General features: G+C 36.5%; 1 protein-coding gene across 1 annotated transcript in view; it reads left to right on the top strand.

Moving 5' to 3' along the window:
- The window catches only part of LOC129225066 (tyrosine-protein phosphatase 69D-like), a 331,748-nt gene that overhangs the window by 195,864 nt on the left and 110,262 nt on the right, over positions 1-25,622 (top strand). Inside the window, exon 13 of the mRNA XM_054859614.1 lies at positions 25,364-25,476. Coding sequence (XP_054715589.1) covers positions 25,364-25,476 — 113 coding nt within the window. The remainder of the gene's footprint in view (positions 1-25,363; positions 25,477-25,622) is intronic.

Below are 25,622 nucleotides of genomic sequence, written 5' to 3'. Positions count from 1 at the left end.
CATTAAGTTCAGAATGAGTAGTTAACTTCCGCGTGTCAAAAAGGGAAGTGTCATGCGAAGAAAGTGGTGTTCGTTTTGTTAAGTGTGGAAGATATGCTCGTGACATTTCCGGATTTCTGGGGAAGTGTTTCAATTTGTTATTAAATACTAGCTACGTCGCCCGGATTTGCACGGTGCACCTCGAACATAATAGTTATGTCTAGTGACGCGTGTTCAACAATCAGGCTTGAACAAAAAAAAAAATCAGTAAAGCTTTGCGGCAAATTGCGGGAAAATAACCAAAAAGTAAACATTTTAAAACCCCGATTGCAGGAAAAGCCTCAAAACAAAAACCTTTTTTTTTTTTTGTTTATATTCGAGAAAAAAAAATGGCAACAAATCTTTCATTTAACGATTTTCTTCACGCTTCAACTACAAATTTTAATAAAAGCACTGTTACGGAAAGTTGAGATGAAGCACTGAATAATAATTTGAATGGAGGAGAGCCTTCGAAAAATAGGGATTTTATTTTGAAATCTAAGAGTCATAATTAAGAGTCATAGTTTCTAATTGATATCTCCGCTAATTATTATCGGAGGATTATGTTAAATAGCCCGACATAAAGACGGGAAGATTACGAATACACCGGTACCTGGTTCGATGGTCAGTTCACTGTCGTTCGGGAGAAGAAGCTTGGACATACATAGATACGCTCAGTTTTTAATTATGTAAGAGATTTAACATAAGGTACAAAAATGGCAGACTTATGGTTTTTTTATCTCTTAATTTAATAATTTTTTAAGATTTGCAGCAAATATTTGACCAGTATGGAGTTCATTACGAGTGCATAGTACCACGGAAATTTTTAATATCAAGAAATTTATTTAACCCCTTCAGTCGGAACTTATAGACAAAATTTTGAGTTTGTAGGAGTAAAATTAAAAGAGTTATGGCACGTCCAATATTCCAAACTTATATTTTTGAAATCAATATTTCATATACGAAAACGATAAAATACCAAACAAACTTCATTATAAAATGTTCTACAAACAATTATAAAACATAATATAAGCGTTTGAAACGACTAAATAAAGATTATATATTTTTTAAAAAATCAAGAAAAAAAAACCTCGCTTTTCAGATGAAAATCCATGGTTGGAAAAATGAGCCACTCTCTATCTCTCAATCCTTATATGTCGGTGTTGTCAATCCCAAAACGAAAAATTATTTCACAGATTATAATAAGCAGAATGTAAAGAGTCAACTACAAAAAAAAATCCACTAATTAAATCAATTATTAAATGATTAGCAGCTGTTTAAAGTGGTTGTCCGGTATACCGGACACCAGGTCTGAAGGGGTTGAATTATCATTTTATTAATTTTATATCTGTAGTTGATCTCTCTTAATGCGATCACGTATAATACGAAATCATGACTAAAACGAATATTTTGTTCGTTAAGTTTGGTTTGCTATCGAATTACATTAAAAATTTTGCTTATAATACGTACAGTAAATTGAAAGCCTCGGCTAAGGCGAACAAAAATTTCTGACCTCTTTCCCTGAAATGTTCGTGGTTGAATACTGTAATTTTATTTTTTAGAAATTATTCCTCATTTTGTTAGGTAGTAGAATTCCCATTGTGTATCGAGAAGAAAATATTAAACATTTTGCATAGAAAATAAAGCCCGTTCATTTTTTTACGCAAGGACATTTCAATTTACTCTAGTTAAACTGTTCATCTTCCATTGTGGATTACAACCTGTTCCTCGATTGTCGATTATCATTTTCCGTTTTTCAATATTTTCCAAAAACATTCATTTATAAGAAATAAATGATTTTTATTTTTTCTGAATGTACTAATAGATAATAGTGTGTGCATTAGTATTCATATTTTCTAAATATTCTACAGGGTGTTCCGTTTTAACCTACTAGACCTTTATTTTCGCAACCGTTAGTCCTAGATGTATACTTCCAATTGTAAAACTGTTCAATATCAGATGCAGGGTTAAGACATTGAAAGTTTGAAGCAAAAATAAAAATAAGTCAAAAAATACAAAATTTAACTTTTTATACGGGCCCTAGATCCCCTAACTTATGTTCAGGGGAATAGTCTCCATTAAAAACTATTACTCATACAAAACACTTGACATTTTTGCGACCAAAACTCAAGGAGATATTCCAGTTCAAAGTTTTAAGTGACCATACAGAAGTGATACAGAAGATTTTCACCTTTTGAATTCAAATTATGTTTTTCGCAATCATGAGTGTGTGTGTGTATGTAGGCGTGTGTGTTCGTGTGTGGTGGGTATGTGTGTTTGTGTGTGGGGTAATGTGACTTTTTATACTGGCCCTAGGTCCCCTAACTAATATTTAGAGAAATAATCTCCATTGAAAACTAGTACTGACACAAAAAACTTGACATTTGTGCGACCAAATCTCAAGGAGATATTCCAGTTCAAAGTTTTAAGGGACCATACAAAAGATGAGATTGGAATTTATCGCCCTTTCAGAAGAATGACAGGTCGTCAAAGTAAGAAAAACAAGGTATTTATATTTTTCATTGCTGTTCAAAAATAAATGTAAATGTTTTGCCGTGATACGCAAAAACACACAACAAAAGCTGGACAAATTTGAAAAACCACACTCTATGCATACATATAATTTTAAACACTTGTTGACCGCTATATTTCCCCCCAAAAGGTGTTGTTGACGGCCAGTGAAAATTGGTGTAAGTCACAAAACGCTGCGTTTCATATCTCGCTGAATATTGGTCTTACTAATTTCAAACTTTTTGTGTTGGAATTAGTTTTCAATGGAGATTATTTCACTAAATATAAGTTAGAGGATCTGTGGCCCGTATAAAAAGTTTAAACTTTGTATTTTTTGACTTATTGAGCAATCACGATTGCTTATTGTTCTCATTTGACTGTTTTGAATTCCTATCATTTTATTTTCCCACCGCCACCCTCTGCCAGCACCACCATCGCGTCGACCGGCCTCACGATGCTGCTCCTCTTGCGAAAACCGTCTCCTGGTTGAGTCCTTATCCTACACACACACGCATACACACACACGCCTACACACACATACACACACTCATGCCTGCGCACAGTCACAAACACACGCTCCTACACACACCTGCACACACACAAACACATATGCCTACATACACACACACGAACGCCTACGCACATGCTCGTACACACACAGCACTGCATACACAACACGCACACACATGCATACATACACACACACACACACGAACATGCACACACACATACACACACTCATGCCTGCGCACAGTCACAAACACACGCTCCTACACACACGAACGCCTACGCACATGCTCGTACACACACAGCACTGCATACACAACACGCACACACATGCTTCCTCCCCCCCCCCCATGCATCCACACACACGCGCTCCTACACACACGAACGCCTACGCACATGCTCGTACACACACAGCACTGCATACACAACACGCACACACATGCTTCCTCCCCCCCCCCATGCATCCACACACACGCGCTCCTACACACACGAACGCCTACGCACATGCTCGTACACACACAGCACTGCATACACAACACGCACCCACATGCATACATACACACACACGAGCATCCACACACACGCGCCTACACAAACACACACGCGCATTCATACACACACACGCTCGTGATTGCGAATAACATAATTTGAATTCAAGATGCCAGAAATTCAAATTATTTTTTATTTTTTTTATATTTACTTCAAACTTTCAATATCTTAACTCTGCATCTGATTTTGAACATTTTTGCTATTGGAAGTGTACATCTAGGGGGAGTAACGGTTGTGAAAATAAAGGTTTTGCTGGTCAAAACGGAACACCCTGTATAAGCCTTTCTTCTTTTTTTCACTGCGTTACTCATTAACGGTTGTTTTGAATAACGGCTGATACGAATAAATTCGAGGTTTCTTGACATTTCGTATTAACAGAGTTCAACTGTATTGACATAGCGTAAATCCGAGCAATATGTAGTGTCCGACCATCGATTACATGGAAAGGCTAATATCCGGTTTATTGGCGGAAATGGACGTATCTACGAGGCGTATCCGGAAAGTAAGTACCGTTTTGAAAAAAAAGCTATAAAAAAAATTTTTTTAAAGATTATTTAATGTTTACATGAAAAATCATACCTTAAATTATTTTTCAACATAGTTTCCACCTTTGTTGAGGCACTTGTCGTAGCGGCTCACCAGCTTATTTATACCTGCCTCAAAGAAACTTGCCGCCAATGAAGAGAACCATAAATTTACAGCGTTTTTTGCGTCGTCATCACAAGCAAAGTGCCTACCCCCAAGTTCTCGTTTTATGTGCAGGAACAAGTGGAAATCAGACGGTGCCAAGTCTGGGCTGTACGGCGGGTGATTAAACTGCTCCCAACCGAACTGTTCAATTAGTCTTTGAGTGTCACGAGCAGTATGGTGCCGAGCATTGTCATGCAGCAACACAATTCTGCACTGAGCATTCCTCTACGTTTGCATTCAAAAACCGGATCACAGAACGAATTTCACAGTCGGCGGGATCATTGATTTTTTTAAAAATTATATACGGCCACAGTAAACGCAAAACGCAAGACAAATCAATCGTAATGGCGCGAGTTTGTAGTCGATGAACAGAGGAAACAAGTACGCATGCACTGAGCGCCGACAGCAGCGCTGCAACGGCATTAAAACGAAACGGTACTTACTTTCCGGATACGCCTCGTATTAGTTTATAGGGGTGTTAGTTGGTTTGTTACAGATGTGCACTTTTGCCTCTCTATTATTTAGCCTTAGTTTTGTAAAAATGAAAATTTGCTCTCAGTAACATTTTTTTTTAATCTGAAGTCTATTCTATCATATTCTCACGGCAAAAATTAATTGATTTATTTATTCACAACAAAGTTTTGAGCTTAAGATTTTGCTTTTACGTTCCTGAACGAAATGAAAATATTTCATTTTATTTTTGTTGTTTCCATGGTAACTATTTTTGTCTTCCATTATTTTATTTTAGAGAATGCAATAAATGAGTAAGGCACTAGTGACATTATAAAACGCGTGCATCAAAAGCCCATCGTTATTTTCCCATCTCACCTGCTAGATTCATTCAGATGGAATAGTCTTTACTTGGCAGGTTGCCAAATTACATACAATCCGCGGTCAAACAGTACTGTGTTGTATCGAAACCGTGTAATACGAATCTTTAAAATGATGTAAAACAAGACAATGCGTCCCCTTTTCCCTAATGTCAAACGAGAAATCGATTGAGACCCTGCACTAACTAAAAGTAAGAAAACTGCCATCAAGACCTAAAAGCTGCCACTCTCTATTAAACGAGCTGATGTGTGCATCACATGACTTCCTTTTACTCCAATTTAATGTCATTTCCACATTATTGGCAATTTTTATGTGATTCAATAGTTTACCCTCTAAATATCACCAACAGTGGCCAAAGTGAAACCAAATTTTAAAAAAAAAATCGCCAAATTTGTCGCCAAGTTGGCGACAAAACTTGGCGACCAAAAGACTGGCGATATATCGCCAAGTGTCCGACACATTATAACACCACTTGAGTTTACATCGAAATTAACAATGATTCCCCCCAAAAAGGAGCAAAAGACCCCCTTTAGGAACATCCGAATGCAACCAAAAGGGGATGTGCACAAATAGACCTCACTAGGAGTCTACGTCCCAAATGTCAACTTTCTAGGACGTACCATTCTTGAATTATGCGTCACACATACGCACATACATACGTACATACAGACGTCACGAGAAAACTCGTTGCAATTAACTCGGGGGAAAAACAAAAAGGATATTTCGGGCGTCTGTACGTTCTTAGGTATATATGCACGTGTGGTCGAGTCGAAAAAAAAAAACTCAACATTCATTCGGGGCAATTTTAATGTGATTCAATTGTTTACTCTCTAAATATCACCAACAGTGACCAAATTGAAACCAAATTTAAAATTAAAAGAAAGAAAAAAAAATATCGCCAAATTTGTCGCCAAGTTGGCGACAAAACTTGGCGACCAAAAGACTGGCGATATATCGCCAAGTGTCCGACAAATTATAACACCACTTGAGTTTACATCGAAATTAACAATGATTCCCCCCAAAAAGGAGCAAAAGACCCCCTTTAGGAACATCCGAATGCAACCAAAAGAGAAGGTGCACAACTAGACCCCACTGGGAGTCTACGTGCCAACTTTCAACTTTCTAGGACATACCGTTTTTGAGATACATACACACATACGCATATACGCACATACATACGGACGTCACGAGAAAATTCGTTGTAATTAACTCGGAGGTCGTCAAAATGGATATTTCGGGTGTCTGTACGTTTCTAGGCACATATCCTCGTCTAGTTGGGTCGAGAAAAAACTCAACATTAATTCGGGGTTGAGCAAAATGGAAATTAAGGCCGAATTATGAGTGAAAATTTTTTCGCGAATACAATACTTCCTTTTTTTTGGAAAAGGAAGTAAAAACAGAAAAGATAAATAAAAAGGCGTGAAAAACGAAGCTCGTTGGAAGAATCAAAATCTCCAAATTTTGTCCACCCCACACTATCCTGCTAGAATCACAGTGCCCAATGTAATTAGGCGTAAAATTGTTACTTTTCTCTTAACGCCTGATGGTTCGATTAATTATATTAATGGCTTTACTTTAAACACGAAACTTTACCGTCATTTGCCCTTAACAAGCAGAGGGGGGAAAAAAGGACAAAAATTCTTGATCTTATTCGTCTTCAGGACTGTAATCTAATTAGGGCAATTTGGAGTTCCAAGCCTTATTTAACAGTGAATAGGAAATGAGCTTTAGGAGTTTTAAGTAGAGGTCTTAGATAGGATTATATACTTTAGTAAATGTCTCCAATGTCCCACTGCAAGAAAAGGCCTAGTTTTGGGTCTTTTTTGTTATCATTGTGATGTTTTTATTTTTAATGAGGTTTGGAGAATAGGGTTACTTGAATTTCCTGGAGTCTTGTGCATGATTTAAATTTCTATCTTTAAGGATAGTTTGTTCTGCTTTTATTTTAAACTAGTGTTACCCGCACGACTTTGCCCGTAATAGAAAAAAAAAAAGGTCTTTTGGTTCGCCTGTATATTTACAAATAATGTATGGTGAATTTTCCCGCCAGTTGGCTTGTACCCATGTTGCGGTTCCACGTTATGATAATTTCGTATCTCGCCAATTGGCTTGTGCTCATGTTACGGTTCCACGTTATGATAATTTCGCAATTTTAAATCTTATATTTTTGTTCTTAAAATTGGAATAGAAAAAGAACCACATCGAATTTTCAGAAAATAGCTTCGAGGTGCACACCCCCATGCTGCATACTAACTTTGTGCCAAATTTCATGAAAATCGGCCGAACGGTTTAGGCGCTATGCGCGTCACAGACATCCTACAGACATCCTACAAACATCCTACAGATATCCAGACATCCTCCGGACAGAGAGACTTTCAGCTTTGTTATTAGTAAAGAAAATCTGAGTATTGCTTAATCCATTTGCACAAATTAGAAATTTTTAAGCCTTTTTTTTTTCACTTTATATGTGAAATTTAAGCTTTAGTTTTTAATTAAGGTATATTAAAATATAAGGAACCATTATGTGTCACATAAAGTAGCCAACTTTCCAAAAAAACATTTTTGTACTTGAAAAATAATGATATGTACGTATGGCGGTAATGACCGTACGCTTACGCCCGCAACAAGTACAAATCATTATTTTTCAAGCATAAAATTTTTTTTATAAAGTGGACACGTCATATTATGAGGCATAATCCTCCCTCATATTCGAATATACAGGGTGTTCCGTTTTAACCTGCAAGACCTTAATTTTCGCAACCGTTAGTCCTAGATGTATATTTCTAGTTGCAAAAATGTTCAAAATCAGCAGTTAACATATTGAAAGTTTGAAGCAAAAATAAAAATAAGTCAAAAAATACAAAATTTAACTTTTTATACGGGCCCTAGATCCCCTAACTTATGTTCAGGGGAATAGTCTCCATTAAAAACTATTACTCATACAAAACACTTGACATTTTTGCGACCAAAACTCAAGGAGATATTCCAGTTCAAAGTTTTAAGTGACCATACAGAAGTGATACAGAAGATTTTCACCTTTTGAATTCAAATTATGTTTTTCGCAATCATGAGTGTGTGTGTGTGTATGTAGGCGTGTGTGTTCGTGTGTGGGGGGTATGTGTGTTTGTGTGTGGGGGGTAGGTGTATGTGTGTGTAGGCATGCGTGTTTGTGTCTGTGTGCAGGCATAATTGTGTGTGTGGGTAATTGTGTGTATGTTGTAGTGTGTATGTGTAGGTGTCTGTATGTATGCGTGTGTATGTGTGTAGGTGTATGTGTGTATGTGTTTGTGTGTAGTTGTGTATGTATGCGCGTGTAAGTGTAGGACATGGATGCAACCTGGAGACGGCTTTCGCTGTAGGAGCAGCATCGTGAGGAGCCGGTCGACGGTGATGGTGCGGAGGGTGGCGGTGGGAAAATAAAATCAAAGGACGCCAAAAACATTCAAATGAAAGCAATAAGCAATCGTGATTGCTCAAAAAACAAGTTGTTTATATTTTTCATTGCTATTCAAGAATAAATGTAAATGTTATACCGTGATACGCAAAAACGCATTGAAAAACCTTGAACAATTTGAAAAACCACGCTCTATGCACACATTAATTCTACACACTTGTTAACCGCTATATTTCCCCCCAAAAGGTGTTATTGACGGCGAGTGTAAAGTGGTGTAAGTCACAAAACGCTGCGTGTCATATCTCGGTGAATATTTTTCGTACTAATTTCAAACTTTTTACATGGGGAATTATTTTTCAATGGCGATTATTTCCCTACAAGTTAGTTAGGGGACCTGGGTCCCGTATAAAAAGTTACATTTTGTATTTTTTGCCTCATTTTTATTTTTACTTCAAACTTTCAATATCTTAACTCTGCATCTGATTTTGAACATTTTCGCAATTAGAAGTATGCATCTAGGACTAACGGTTGCGAAAATAAAGGTCTTGCAGGTTAAAATAGAACACCCTGTATACAATTGAACTCCGAAGTTTAATTTGTACAAATTAGTTGAGCAGTTGACAAATGTCCGTTTCGTCTATTCTGTTCAGACTGTAGGGTGCAATGTGCTGTTTCAGTGTAGATAGTCCGACCATCGATGAGATGGAAAGACGAAGATCCGGTTTACAGGCAGAAACGGTAGCATCTATTAGTTTTTAGGGATGCCAGCTTTTGCAGGTGTGTGTGAGAGCCTCTAAACTAAGTACAGTCAGATTGATTTGCGAAAACGCGCATCAAATTTTTACTTTACCCCTCATGCAGATAGACTCGTCTGAACTGGACGTTTGCCACTTCCGTATCATCCGTGAGCAGACTGTATTAGGGACTAGTGGTACTCGCACGGCTTTGCCCGTAGTAAAAAACTGAAAGGTCATATGGTTCGCCTGTATATTTACAAATAATGCGTGATGAATTTCTCGCCAATTTGCTATGTTCATTTGCTCTCATATGTTACGGTTCCACATTATGATAACTTGGTAATTTACGCGTCCATCTTATGATAATTTTACTCGAGAAAATGTTCTTAAAATTGGAATAAAAAAAGAACAAAGTCGAATTTTCGAAAAATCGCTTCGAGGTGCTCAACCCTATGATGCGAACTAATTTTGTGCCAAATTTCATGAAAATCGGCCGAACGGTCTAGACGCTATGCGCGTAACAGACATACAGAGATCCAGAGACACAGACACACAGACATCCAGAGACAGCCTTTCCGCTTTATTATTAGTAAAGAATATCATGGATCAAGCTGAAATAAAATGTGATCCGATTACACTTATAATCCACACATGAAACGAATTTAAAAAAAATTCTAAAATCTGAAAAATTTGCTTATTGTACTAAATTTACGTTCTATTTCAAGTACCAGAGAAGGCATTTTTGTTCTCTCCAAGAACACTTAACTGACCTTTTTGAGTTTTATAAATGAAATTACTTGACAGTTGTGACCTCCAAGTCATGGGGGACGGGGTAGAAGGTTAAAATTGAAAATATTGTGAAATAATAGATGCAAAATGTATGGGTTTTTTATTTTATTTTTACTATTAGTTCGTTTTTTTTCCCTATTTGTACTACTTAGAAGACCTTAAAATAAATTCATTTCACTTCCTCCATATCAATATCGTCTTGTTCTTTTAAATCAAAGTAAGAAGGCTGTAAACTGCAAAGAACAGTTATTTAATGAGTGTATACTACTAGTAACTGCCTTAACAGTAGATTTTGCTGGACTGTTTTCAACAATTGAAATAATAACTGTTCACTATAATAAGAATCAGGGACGGACACAGGTTACCATTTGAAGAGGATTTTCGCCCCTTCTTCTTTGTCACATTTCCCATGTATCAACTTTGGAGAGGGAGAGAACTGAAGAGACTACGTTCATTCGCAACACACAAACTAATTTATTTTCTATATACGGAAACAGTATACATGATGGGCAGCCAATTTGCCCTTTATCCCGAATAGCGGTCAAGAGATATCCATAAATTTATCCCGCTATTCGGTCAGAAGATTTTTTTTGGCAGTCACGCCTTCATAGCTGCCTATAGCCATATGAACTCAGGCGCTCTCATGCATCTGCGCAGAAGTCAATCGTGTAAAGCAACATTGCGCAATTATGGAGATCCCACGTTATTAATCTTGGGATCCCTGTCAAGTTTTACGCAATGTAACCACGTGGAGCACATAATTTCTTACACCATTTTAGGGCGAAACATGCTGAAAGAATGAAGCAGCGGTTTGGGGTTCGGGGGGAAAATTTTCTGAAACTATTTCGTTGTCGATAAAAATCAGTAAATCTGCCTGGAATAAGGCATCTAACTGGTCATAAAAGTTGGAAATTAATTTCATAAGCAATGAAAAGAAGTTGAAATACTTTCAAAATAATTAATGAATTGAACAGACTACTGAAATCATTTGGGCGATTCTCAAAAAAATGTCCCGTGCGTAACGCTAAGTTTTTTATTTCTTCCAGCTAACCAAATCCTTCAAAAAATAATGCCCTTGGTGAACAACACATGCTTGAATATACTATCAAAGCATAACATTTAATCCCATATTTAATTAACAGTTACTTGAATAAAATAAAAAGCTTAGCGTTACGCACGGGACATTTTTCCAAGAATCGCCCATTTCCATTTTATTCATTGAGTGTTTGAGCACAAGGTGGACAGATAAAATTTTCGACAGCTAAGGGGGCTCATGACCCCGGTGACTTTCTCCTTGTATCCTCCCCCTGATAAAAATAACGTCCAAAAAAGCCACCAAAGCATAGTTTGTAGCCATTTCTTTGGACTTTACAGTATTATTAAATACTAGTGGTACCCGCACGGCTTTGCCCGTAATAGAAAAATTAAAAGGTCTTTTGGTTCGTCTGTATATTTACAAATAATGTATGGTGAATTTTCTCGCCAATTGGCTTGTACCCATGTTACGGTTACACGTTATGATAATTATGTATCTCGCCAATTGGCTTGTGCCCTTGTTACGGTTCCACGTTATGATAATTTCGTAATTTACTCGTCCATCTTATGATAGTTTTGTTCTTAAAATTGGAATAGAAAAAGAACCACATCGAATTTTCGAAAAATCGCTTCGAGGTGCACACCCCCATGCTACAAACTAACGTTGTGACAAATTTCATGAAAATCGGCCGAACGGTCTAGGCGCTATGCGCGTCACAGGGATCCAGACATCCAGACATCCTCCGGACAGAGAGACTTTCAGCTTTATTATTAGTAAAGAAAAAACGAAGAGGCAATCGAACGGTATGTTGTCTGCATCAGTGGCGGATACAAGGGGAGGGTCATGGGGGTCATGACACCCCCCCCCATAATAAATCGTCGTCAACAGTATCCGTCCATATTGTGTTCAAACATTTTATGCATAAAATGTAAACGATTACTGCATATTTTCAATTCCTTGATTATTTTTTAAAGTAAATACTTGAACTACTACTTAGTTTCATTGCTCATGATATTAATTTGCAACGTTTATCCCCAATTAGATGGGCGACTCGATGCTTTTCATTGACCTCCTAGCAGTTTCAGAAATTTTTCATCCCTAAAACAGTAGGTCCGTTTATGGGGGGGGTGAGGTCATTCTTTCGCATGACACCCCCTAAAATGGATTTCTGTATCCGCCCCTGACCTGTATACACTATGATAAAACTTATTGCAATTTGTGAATCACCCCCACTCTTGTCAGGGATCACCCCCATCTTCCGTATGGGCAACATAAAGACAATATCCATCTCGAGTTAAATCATAAATTTAAGAAACCGAAGTCATCGGACATTAAACTTTTGCGACGCTCATCCTCAAATTTTTCTTAACTAAAACTTGCCCTAAATCTTTTAACGCGATAAGCTCTTGGAGCCAAATCTTTCAGCCCATAATTAAAGAGGCTGAACTGAATTAAACTCTGCCTAAATGTTCGAGGCGAGTTTCAAGAGATTGGACATTTCTTTTAATTCTGTTTCATTAGCTTAAAGGATTAGGGGATGCAAAGTTAAGTTACCGCCATTCCCTTAGTTAATAATTAAGCCTACTTAAGTAGATCGTTACGCCTTTGGGGGAGTTCCTCGGTTGATTTCAGTTTCTTGCACGCAGTATACAAAAGATATTTCCAGGCGATGTATAACCAGGCGTTAAATGATTTACCGGTGAGTCGATAGTAATTATTTAGTATAGGTTTCTATAGAATTAGTATGTGGTGATAGATAAAGCTTTTTTTTTCGTTTAGTTTTGGTGAAGTTATTTTTTTCGAAACGTAAGAGGTAACGTGGACTGTAAATAACCCCAACATTATTATACAGGGTGTCTATAAAATCTTGCAATGATAAGGAAAATTTAATTTTTAAAATACAACAATTGAGGTTTAAATGAAAAATTATCATATAAGCTTTGTGCTACCAAAAAAAAAAAAAAAAGTTTTTTTTTTTTTTTTTTTTGTCAGTTCTCTCGCAACTTCTGGTTGTGTTGGTGAGCTTTTTGCACTGATGAAGAGGCTCCATTGTAGCCTTGAAATAGCTATATGCTGCATTTTCTCGAATATTTGTGCTTTATTTACGTTGTTTTTTCACCTTAATCAAATTGAGGTTTAAACATAATTATTTTTTTTATTTTTATCACTATCTCTGAAAGTTTTTTTACAGCGTTAATACTATGGATGCGGTGATTAATCGGCCCTAATCGGCCACTTCGCCGATTATTTATAATCGGCTAAATTCTGTCGATTAATCGGCGTAAAACAATATTGTTCAAACTAAATTTTTTAAGCCTACTTCAACAAGAAACTATGATGAATACATTTATGAGCAACTAGTGGCACCCGCACGGCTTTGCCCGTAGTAGAAAATTAAAAGGTCTTTTGGTTCGCCTGTATATTTACAAATAATATATGGTGAATTTCTCGACAATTGGCTTGCGTCCATTTTATGATAATTTTGCTCGGGAAAATGTTTTTAAAATTTGAATAGAAAAAGAAAAAATTGAAGTTTTGAAAAATCGCTTCGAGGTGCACACCTCCCTGCTACAAACTAATTCGGTGCCAAATTTCATGAAAATCGGCAGAACGGTCTAGGCACTATGCGCGTCACAGAGATCCGGACAGAGAGAGATCCAGACAGAGAGACTTTCAGCTTTATTGTTAGTAAAGAGTAAAGATAGATAAACGTAATTTGCTGCAAACATTGTTTTAGAACTGCTGTATGAAAGTGTACAGAGTAAAAACAAATAGTTTAGAAAGTGCGTAAAACTGAATGAAATACTAAAGAACAATTCTAACAGCTAAAACTCATATGACACTACAAAGTTGAAATGTTGAAATAATTTTTGGGACATTAAGAAAGGGGAGAAAAATCGACCTCAGAAGAAAACTGTTAACTATTTCTAAAAGTCAAAAAAAAAAAAGTGATGGAGGAATTGGTAGCATTAAAAATAATCATTACGATCATTAATCGACTGATTACCAACAGCTGATTAAAAGGTATTCGGCCAATTTGCTTATCGGTGCATCCCTAATTAATCGTCTAGTAAACGAAGGCCAAAATAAGGGTTAAAAAACAAAAACAAAGAAACATGCAGTTTTGAGAATTGGCACACATGTACAGGAAGGTACTCCTGATGAACATACTAAAAGTCCCCGGTGGTAGGGGGAGCTCGTAGCGCCACCTAGGATTTTATATATATATATATAGGCGTGTTTTTTCAGTTTTCGTCTACTATCTCAAAAACTATTTACTTGCGAACGAAATTGATATTTGATGAATCAAAGAGCGTAAAATTATCTTTAAAAGCTTTTTTATTGTATGCTCTGTGCTAATGGCATCAGTGAATGGCATTTCATCACTTGTGATGTCATGAACAGAAGCGTAAAAAATGAAATAGGATCTGCTCACCGATTAAAGTAATTGTTAAAAAATATTAAACTTTGTCAAATTATTTTTTAAAGGCTCAAATCCTGTGTTTTTAAGCATGTTCTTTCAGAACAATATAATTTTAAATTTTTGGAAACAGCCCCATTGCGTTCAATTCTTGAAAAGCTAAAATATTTATAGACACTCGTTCGCCCCTGGTCAAACCTCGGTCAAACTAGTAACTGAGCTAGAGACAAAACACTTAATAAAGACTCTGAGTACATCTTCGTACTGGTACATAAAATGCTTTCACAACAGTCAAAGGATTTTATTTATGAAACTTGAGCGACTTGGGACACTTGTTTCACAGGAAACTAGAAACCAGCGAAATCACGAACGTTGCTAAAAAATAATCTCTGTCATTTTGGATTTTTCTTTCAGTGCAAAATAAAAACAATTGAAATTAAAAAAAATTAATATTAATTTTGTCATTTTGAATTCAAATTATGTTTTTCGCAATCACGAGTGTGTGTGTTTATATGTAGGCGTGTGTGTTTGTGTGTGGGGGTATGTGTGTAGGCATGTGTGTTTGTGTCTCTGTGCAGGCATGAGTGTGTGGGTAGTTGTGTGTATGTGTGTAGGTGTGTGGGGGAAGGGTATGTGTATGCGTGTGTAGGCATGTGTGTCTGTGTGCAGGCATGAGTGTGTGGGTAGTTGTGTGTATGTGAGTGTGTAGGTGTGTGTGTGTTTGTGTGTGTAGGTGTATGTATGTATGTGTGTATGTGTATGTATGTGTGTGTATGTGTATGTATGTGTGTGTAGGTGTATGTATGTTTGTGTGTGTAGGTGTATGTATGTGTGTGTAGGTGTATGTATGTGTGTAGGGGTATAGGGTCAGGTGGGGTAAAATGGGTAGTGGGGTAAAATGGGTAGTCAAAATATATGGTTTTAAAAACAAATTATTTTAAATCAAATTTGCATTTTTTTGAGTGGGACATTATACTTGACTGTTCTGAATATTGTTTCACAAAATATATTTTTCCAATAGATTATTTTTTAGTGAGAGGTAACACTTTAAATTGAAGTAGATAAATTCAAGCCGCATGTTGTCTGCTTAAACTTCTATCTCCAGTTAGTGACTTTTGAGAAATTTTTATTACTGTGTCATAATATCTTTAGTTGGACATTTTTGTTGCTGCTTCAACTTACAGGGAAGAAAAAAAAATTTTTTTCAATTTTTAATTTCATATTTTGAAAATGGGGTAAAATGGGTATATGGTTAGGCTTATCATTCCAACAAGTTGTTTTAAAAGATACGACAGCATAGTTTCCTTTAAATGAATATTAATTCATTTGTGGTTAATTTAAAATGATTGAAACATAAAAGTATGCAATGCCATGACTTTATAAAATAAACTTCGCTCTATCATAACAAATAAGAAGCCAGCAGCATACTTATTCTAGAGTTTTTGTACACTTGCGCACAAAATAACAATTTCTTCGGAATGTATTGGGCCCAGCCTGTTGCTGGTCGTCACCATTGTATTTGATTGCAATCAGATGCTACCAATTTCTCTAATGTACCTTTAAATTCTCAGAACACATCCTCGTTTCAATCCGGAAATTATACGTCACAAAGCACGATTTCGTCACCTTATAAAGATTTGAAAAGTGCAATATTGTCTGCAATTTCAACAAGAGCTTCAGATTTGACAACTACCTGCATGAGTTATTTAAAACAACTTAAATGTATGCTGGCAAATACAGGTAACATTGGCAAAGATATTTCAGAAAGGCTAAGAGTTGAAAGTGGGAAAAATAATGAATTAAAAAACAAGAAAATAAAAAAAAGTGGAAAAAGAAAGTTTCCATTCAGAGGAAGTATCTGGAATAGAAACTGCTAAAAATATGCTTATGAAGCAAAGTTTAACCACAGGTGTCTTGGTATAAATATTATACTTAGAGGAAAACCAAAAAAGAATTTATTCACAAATATATGGCTGTTGAGGGAAATATTATGAGATGAAATATTTTTTAAAATCCGAGATGGGGGAGTTTTCTTATTTTTCCTGATATAGACGGCATGGATTTCATTGAAAAACACCAAATAATAAAAAAATTAATGAGCCACAATTTAACAATAGAGGCCATTACTTTTTTTAAAGAATGACAAGTATGGATATCATGCATTGAAAGAAACCTCATTAATATTTTGTCAAATTTACTGTTTGCATTATTTTTTTAAAATTAAATTGTAAAATTTTGTTAACGGACTCTTAAGTCTATAATATCACACTGCATTGAACAAATAGTTTGCTTTTTTATCACTTCTTAGACTTCAATACCCATTTTACCCCAGAGGCTACCCATTTTCACCTGCGTGGGGTAAAATGGGTATAGAAAACATATAGTCACAAACACTCCTCTCAAAAATAAATTTGTATCAAATTATGTGTGAAAATCATTTAACTCTACTCTCAACATATGTAATGTATACATAAAACAAAAAAAAATTAGAAACAAAATATTTTGACAAAAATATTTCAGTCAAAATCCAAAAGTAGGCTATTTTATACCCATTTTACCCCACCTGACCCTATATGTATATGTGTGTAGGTGCGTGTATGTATGCGTGTAAGTGTAGGATATTGACGAAACCTGGAGATGGTTTTCGCTAGAGGAGCAGCATCGTGAGGAGCCGGTCGACGCTGATGCTGCGGAGGGTACTGGTGGGGAAATAAAATCATAGGAACGCCAAAAACAGTCAAGTGAGAACAATAAGCAATCATGATTGCTCAATATGAAGTAGAGAATGTTACTTTTTAAAACTCATGTTAGTGTTCATCAAAAAGACTAAAACATGGATAATATAAATTTAACAATCGATAGCTTTTCTAAAAGCTTTCTTGATAAATAATCGACTTTTCTTTGGCAAAGAAATTAGAAGGTAAACAATCAACTACTGCTCTGCAAACCAGGCCTTTTAGAATTACGTAATTGAATTTACTGTTTGTGAATCGTTTACTGCAGTCAAGTAGGAAATATTTTTGTAAAAAGATTCCTATGCAGAAGAAAACATTTAATATCATTTCTGACTACTTCGTTTTCGTCATGTAATTAAATCATCGCAAAATCAGCCTAATGTCATTAGTTATGCTATGTCGTAATGTAAATTGCCAAGAGACATTATAAAAAGGAAATAATATTATTAAGGAAATTAGTTTTTATTACTAGATAAAATCATGTGAAAATAATTTATTAGGGATTTATGGTTAGTTGTCATATAAAAGAAAGTAATTTAGTTTTATGTAATATTATATCTTCCGTTCTAATTAGTTGAGATAAATGGAACAAACATTATCCTTTTTAGGAAGGAAAACCCTTTCCAACGATATGTAATGTTAGGGGGTGGGGGGAATTTTTACCCTCTTATTAGACGAAAAACGTGAAAAAAAAAGTGAAATTTGTGCTTAATTAGTTAGTTATGAAAACATTGATTCGAAATGTAGAATTTGAGTTTCTAGGTGCAGACCCCCGGGGTACGTTCGAATTTTGTGGAAAGTTTCAGGGCTGTAGGTGCAATGGGGTTTTCTGGCCATTGGTTACAAAGAAAGAAAGTAATTTAGGGGAACCCTCCCAATAGATTAGAAAGGGAAAAATGGACAAAATTTCTTGTTCTTATTCGTCTTCAGGACTGACAAAAAAAAAACACCGTCACTCTTATAAATATACTAGAAAGTTTCTTTTCAAGGTATGACAGGTAAAAATTGCTTCTAAATTTGAACGAAGCAATTGCCTGTTTGGTGATATTTTGATAGTTGAAATTCTAACCCTAACACCAGTGGATTAACCCTAAACTCCAGTAGATAGCGTTAAATGTTGAGCAATTACGATTGCTTAGTTCTCACTTGACTGTTTTTTTGGCGTTACGCTGATTTTATTTTCCCACCGCCTCCCTCTGCCAGCACCGCCGTCGACCGGCTCCTCACGATGCTGCTCCTCTAGCGAAAACAGTCTTCAGGTTGCGTCCATATCCTACTAACACACACGCATGCATACACACACACATACCTACACGTACACACATACACACACACACACACACACACACATACCCACACATTCATGCCTGCACACACACAAACACACGCCTACACACACACACACAAAAACACGCACTTACAGACTCACACACACACATACCCATACACATACACATATATATACACACACACGCATACCCACATACACACACACACATGCCTGCACACACGCAAAAAAACACGTGATTGCGAAAAACATAATTTGAATTCAAGATGTCAAAATTCAAATTAATTAATTTTTTTTAATTGTTTTCGTTTCTTCATTCCCCTGAAATGACACAGTCTTACCAGTAAAACTGTAAGTTACCGGATCCAGTTCAGCCTTGTCACAATAAAGCCTTTACCTGCATGTTAAACATGACAAAAACATACTATCAAATTATCATGCCGTGGCGCGAGTTTCATTGTTGAAACACGGGGGTTAATCGATCATCGGCTACTATTTATGTGAGGATAGATATTTTGTTTCAATCTTAGTTTGTAAAAAAATGTTAAGCACGTTTGTATTTTCGGCAAGTTTTAGGGAAAGATCATATTATGCGTTGAAAAATAACTACAATGGGTGCCCACGAAGAAGGGTAGTACTTAATCTGATCTGTCAGAACTAAATTAAAATTATTTGTTTTTTATTACTTCATGAGTGAAAAAAAACGCACAAATACTAAAAATACGAAATGCTAGAAGCAATGTGGCATAATATCACAATAGAGTTGTTTCCTTCGGTCAAAAGTACTGCTTTTAGACACTGAAATTGATGAATAACCTAAAAAAAAATTAAATAAAATAACATGGAGCCAGAAAAAGACTTTTATTTTCCCCAACAGTTATTTTTTATTGAGCAATCACGATTGCTTCTTGTTCTCTTTTGACTATTTTTGACGTTCCTTTGATTTTTCCCACCGCCACCCTCCGCACCATCACCGTCGATAGGCTCCTCACGATGCTGCTCCTCTAGCGAAAACCGTCTCCGGGTTGCATCCATGTCCTACACACACGCGCATACATACACAACTACACACACACACATACACACACACAAACACACGCATACATACAGACACCCACACATACACACAACTACCCACACATTCATGCCTGCACACATACACAAACACACATGCCTACACGCACATACACATAGCCCCTACACACAAACACGCACGCCTACATACACATACTCGTGATTGCGAAAAACATAATTTGAATTCAAGATGTCAAAATTCAAATTGGTTTTTCTTTTTTTTAATATTTTTAAGTGTCCGATTTTGAAAATATGGCATGGTCTTTATGACGTCACACGTGATGTACTTTGGCGCACTACTCCATTGTCGCGCTTAATATTTACGGTTTGCTGTCAATCGCATTGCCAGGATATGATAGTTTACGCCGTGCTCTAATGGCATCAGAAAGACATTTCATCACTTGTGATGGCATATGCAGAAGCGTAAAAAATGAGTTTCAATCTGCGCACCAATAAAAATAATTGTTAAAAAATATTAAAATTTGTCAAATTACTTTTTAAAAAAATTGTTTGATCCCATGATTTTAAGCATGCTCTTTCAGAAAAAAATACTAAAATTTCGGAAACAACCCCATTCAACCAGAAAGCAGCATAGGTTTTGTTCATCAATTTTGAGTACGGTTGGTGAACCTAAGAAACCCAGTTCAAGTATCGCCCCAAATGTTAACGAAGAATCCTCTTATATGCACTAACTACCAATAAGTATTTGAACACCTATGCAAATGTCGATATCTGCGGTCCTAAGGTACGTCACGGCCTCCGCCGGTATATATCGTGTAGGAAACAGCATCGGCTTTAGGCGCATGCAAGATGCCTCGCAGTTCGGAGCTCTCTGATTTCGAGAAAGGTATAACTATTGGGTATCACAAATGTGGCCGATCCTTAAGGGACATTACTTGCGATCTGAAGTACCCAAAATCAACAGTGGCCTATGTGATTAAGAAGTGGAGGGTGAGTTGTCATTGTCGGAATGTGCCCCGAGTCGGCAGACCAACGAAACTGGGAGATAGAGACCGACGAGTGCTGTCCCGAGAAATTCGGAAGAACAGCACCCAAACGATGGCCCTCATTTGCGAGAAGTTTCAACAAGCTTCCGGGAGTATTGTTTCATATAATACCATCCGTAAGGAAGTACATCTGCTTGGTTTTCATGGTCGTGATGCTGCCCATAAGCCTTTGATCACAAAGTCTAACCGCGCTGATCGGTTAATGAGGTGCAAAGCACATCGAAATTGGACCGTAGATCAGTGGAAACAGGTTCTTTGGAGTAACGAATCAAGGTTCACCCTTTACCGTTCGGATGGCAGGGTCTGGGTCTGGCGTCTACCTGGAGAACGTCTCCTGCCAGAATGCATTGTGCCAATAGTCAAGTTCGGCGGAGGTGGAATTATGGTCTGGGGGTGTTTCTCTTGGTATGGGCTGGGACCCTTGGTCCCCATTCATGGTAAGCTCAACTCCGATGCCTACTGCACTATTTTGGATGACATTGTGCTTCCTACGTTGTGGCAGTTTTACGGGTTGGACCCCTGTTACATTCAGGACGACAATGCCAGTTGTCATGTTTCGACGTTAACCAAAGCTTGGTATGGTGCCAATGGAGTTCATCGAATGGACTGGCCTGCCCAGAGCTCAGACCTAAACCCGATCGAGAACCTCTGAGACGAGTTGCATCGCCGAATTCAGGGGTGCACTCCCCGTGCAAAATCGGTGAAGGAACTTCTATGTCTTCTCCAAGCTGAGTGGAAGAAAATGCCACTAGCTGTCATACAAAGACTTCCTCTCGTGGAAGCTCTACCAACTATTGATTTTGAATAAAGTTAGTTTTTCTTTTCTATCACAGGTGTCCAAATACTTATTGGTAGTTAGTGTATAATAGCCGATGATCGAGTAACCCTCGTGTTTCAACAATGAAACTCGCGCCACTGCATGATAATTTGATAATGTTTCGGAAATGTTTAACGTGAAGGGAAATGATTTATTGTGACAAGGCTGAACTCGATCCGGAAACTTAACTGTTTTACTGGTAAGACTGTGTCATTTCAGGGGAATGAAGAAACGAAAAAAGGGTCAACAATGAAACGCTACCTACTGGAGTTTAGGGTTCATCCACTGGAGTTACTGTTAACATTTCAACTATCAAAATATCACCAAACAGGCAATGGCTTCGTTCAAATGTAGAAGCATATGTCACCCGTCATACCTTAACGGGAGTAATTTTAATGATTAATTTAAATTTTCCCTCAATGTTTTCATCAAATAAAAAATAAAACGAAAAAAAAATCTAAAGTATCCGTTACAAATACTTTTTGCGCATAAATTAACTACGCGTAAATGTTTACGCATTCATATATGCAAACAAAAACTTGAAAAAAGTATCCACAATGTTTTTTCCCCTCCAACGAAGTTAAAACGTAGGAGATGAAATTCTATACTTATTTTGAGCTTAAACGGGAAAGAAAAAAAAAAGGGAATTCATTTTATTGGAAAAGTTTTCTTTCTTTAAGCTGAGTGGAGAATATATAAATTTTGGAATTCATGTTTCCAAGCAAAGAGAAAAAAATAATTTTGATCTTTAAAGCTTTGATCTTGCAGAATAGCTACGATTTTGTGGTATTTGACGAAGATACTCTGAGTTCTAAAAAACATGGTCTACATGGATTTCTTGTTCTGTTGAATTTCCTTTGAATTAAAAATGTTGAGAAGTATTTTTGGTATTAAAAAGTATACTATTACATTGTAAAAATATTAGATGAAAAAATCTATAAATTTGGCCAGAAATTTGAAAACCTGTTAACCCATAAGATAAATAAATACTTTTGTGCTGAGAAGTAAAGTAAGAAATAACAACGTCAAAAAGCACTAATTGCAGATTACTGTAGACACGTGTTTCGACGTTACAAGGAACGCCTTTTTCAAAGCAAAAGAAATGAGAGAGATCTTGCCTTTTGTTTGCATTCCTATTGGTTCTTTAATGGTTTATAATTTTCTCATTGGTGTTTGGTTAATCCGCTATTTTTATCTTTCAAGCTGTTTGCTTATCTGGCTCGCATGTCTTTTCATCCATACGCTCATTTCCTCTGCATTGAAAAAGGCGCGCCTTGTAAAGCCGAAACACGTGTCTGCAGTAATCTGCAATTAGTACTTTTTGATGTTGTTATTTCTTACTTGACTGTTAACAAACTAAGCAATATAATGATAGGTTTTTTAAAAAGCAGCTTTATCGCAAAAAAAAGCACATAAAATATGGAATTCTAAGTTAACTTTGGTGTGATGATTTAAATGCGGACGTTAGTAATATTGTAAACAAAACTAATTTGAAAAGCAATCACGTTGTCAAAAGAAAAAAATCTTTTCACTAGAAATTCTTAATTGTTTCCCACTCACAGAGTTACTTGAAAACAAAGTTTCTATAGTACGCGAATCTGCAAAAAATATTTTTTAAAAAACCTCGTAATAAATGTGCAACATAACTAACTGAACGACTAAAGTTTCAAACAACAATTTCGTGAAACATAAATGCAATTCTTTTTGCCAAATTTGGATCTGAAAAAAAATTATTAAAACTCGATATTAATTGACTAAGATTCTAATCAATACGTAAAAACTTTCTTGTCCGTTTAAGAGCTAGGTTACTGTAGGTAGGTTAAAGAGTATCTAATAGAGCTTTGTATAGCCGGTTGAAACCAGGGTTACGGAGTCGGAGGAGAAATGACCGGCTCCGACTTCGAGAATTTCAGAACCTTCGACTCCGACTCATGCACAATAAAATCAGTTAGACTCGGCAGACAAGGAAGATCGTGGAGGAAAAATGACTGACTCCGACTTCGTTACCTCTAAGTCAGCAGACTTCGACTTCACGACTCCAACCATTGAGAAGAGATAAAACGGAGGGAGTGAAAACTTTTCATTCGTGAAGCTAAGACCCAAAGTCATATGATAGATTTTAAAGCAAAGCATTGGGAGAAATCAGGTTTCTTTCGCTGGTGCCATGCAAAACTTGTCAACCATTCGTCGTTGTTGAGTCACGTGGCTTGGGGTCTTTTGCCCAGCTTTAGATAAGCTCATGATTAGACTAGAGCCCCTACCATAGACTAATAATAAGAGTAGACCGAGCTTTCTCATTCTTGCTGATGAAGAAAATTGGTTCATAGATGTATCATGTGACTAGTGGAAGGGCTTGGCGAAGACTTTGGCAGCATGGTTGCTAGATGGCAGCATTATCTATAGTTTGGCACTCGACATGTATTTTAAGACAATGTGTTTTCATTAAAAAAAACTTCCAGGTGCAGAGATTGAACTGTTTTTCTTTTAGTTATGCATTATTTTGACATTAGTAATAGTTTTTGATCAGTTTTCGGTAACTTTTATTTCATTTGGAGCTGTCAGCGTTGGCGTGAACGAAATGGCGAAAACGTTTTCCGTTAACGCAAAAATGTACTAATCGGTATCTTAAATTGAAACTGTAGGTAAAAATCTTACCGTTTGCTGATTCTTCTTGGTCGCTTGCATCTTTTATTGCTTAGAGAGTTATTGAAATTGACTGAAGAAAATGCACAATACTATCTAAACAAAAAACTCACTATATTAACAAAATATTTACAACTTAGAATAACAAATTTACAAATCGGACTCCATAAAAGATCATTCTTCCGTGTTCCATAAATTCTATTTAATTTATTTCGCGTTGGCGTTGATCGTCTGCTACGATTAACGCCCGCTGTTGCTAGGATATCCACCAGTCACATGGTTTGGTTTATGAGCAGCAAAAGGGTTGCCATAGCTCGGTCTACTCTTATTATTAGTCTATGGCCCCTACATATACCAGGCCGAAATGTCCGCCATTTTGGATCAAAAGTCGGAGAAATATTACCACACTCGATGTGTTTTCGCTTCCTTTCAGCTTCATTTTATGTTGGCGTAATGCATTCGTTTTCGTCCCGAATTGTTATTAGAACTACAGAGTGTCATATTTTGAACAAATAAACAAACCAACAAAACATCAAGAAATCGAAAACATTTCAATTGGTGAAATATTACATACATCATTATTATCCGGTTATTTGTATGTTTAATTAACTTGCTAATTAATTATAAAACTAGTATTACTTTACATTATTAATGCTCTTAGTAGTATTAGTGTAACTATATATTTTTATGTGCTGATACTGTATACTTGAATTTCCAATATAATGAATTGATCCTATTTTTGGCAGCATTGCGTTTCTGGATCTTAGCAATTAATTTATCAACAGATTTAAAAATGCAACAGTTGTATAAAAAAAACAAAAAAGCATATTTCTTCAGACTAAATTACTCCATGGCAATAAAAGTAGTACCGAGAATTTACATAACAATGTTTACTGCTTTCGCACTGCCGAGTTTTAGCTTCGAATTTCCAGCAAATCGTCAATAAAATTGATTTTTTATCTTGGGTTATTAATTTTGAAATTTAAAAAAACAAAATCCTTTCTGTGAACTATTAGCGCAGTACACTGTGGCACATTCACTTATTTTTATGATCTTAACACTATGGCAATGGCTGAAAAACAGACGGTCACTTTGATCCAAAATGGCTGATGCGTCGGCTCCCTGTTTATAGGGGCCTTAGATTAGACTAGTTCCTTCAATTTACTTATTTCTACTCTAAAACTCCAACTCTGACTCCGCAACCCTTGGTTGAAACTTCCCGACTGTGCTTTTTCTTGATTTTTCAGCATTCGCAAACATTATTTATTTTTTATTTCTCTACTAATACTTCTTTTTCCTGTTGTCTATTCCCTCAGGTAGTCACTTAGCAAAACTTCCGTATTTCGGACCCATCGCCGCTGAAGAGCTTCCGGCTGTTTACGCAGAAAAGCATCTGGACACCGACCTACTCTTCCGCAGCGAGTTCGAGGTAAACACAGTTTCTGCACCTCCCAGCAAGTCACTGCTTTCAGCAATGTTCCTGAATTTTTAACAGCGGGGGCCTGGCTCGGACAGCATCATTGAAATTTTTAGGGGGATGTATATTTTGGCAGGCCCGACGAGAGGCCATGTCAG

The sequence above is a fragment of the Uloborus diversus genome, chromosome 6, assembly GCF_026930045.1.
Source record: "Uloborus diversus isolate 005 chromosome 6, Udiv.v.3.1, whole genome shotgun sequence".
Classification (NCBI taxonomy): domain Eukaryota; kingdom Metazoa; phylum Arthropoda; class Arachnida; order Araneae; family Uloboridae; genus Uloborus; species Uloborus diversus.
Note: the sequence above shows the minus strand (reverse complement) of the source record. Positions and strands in the feature narration are given on the sequence as shown.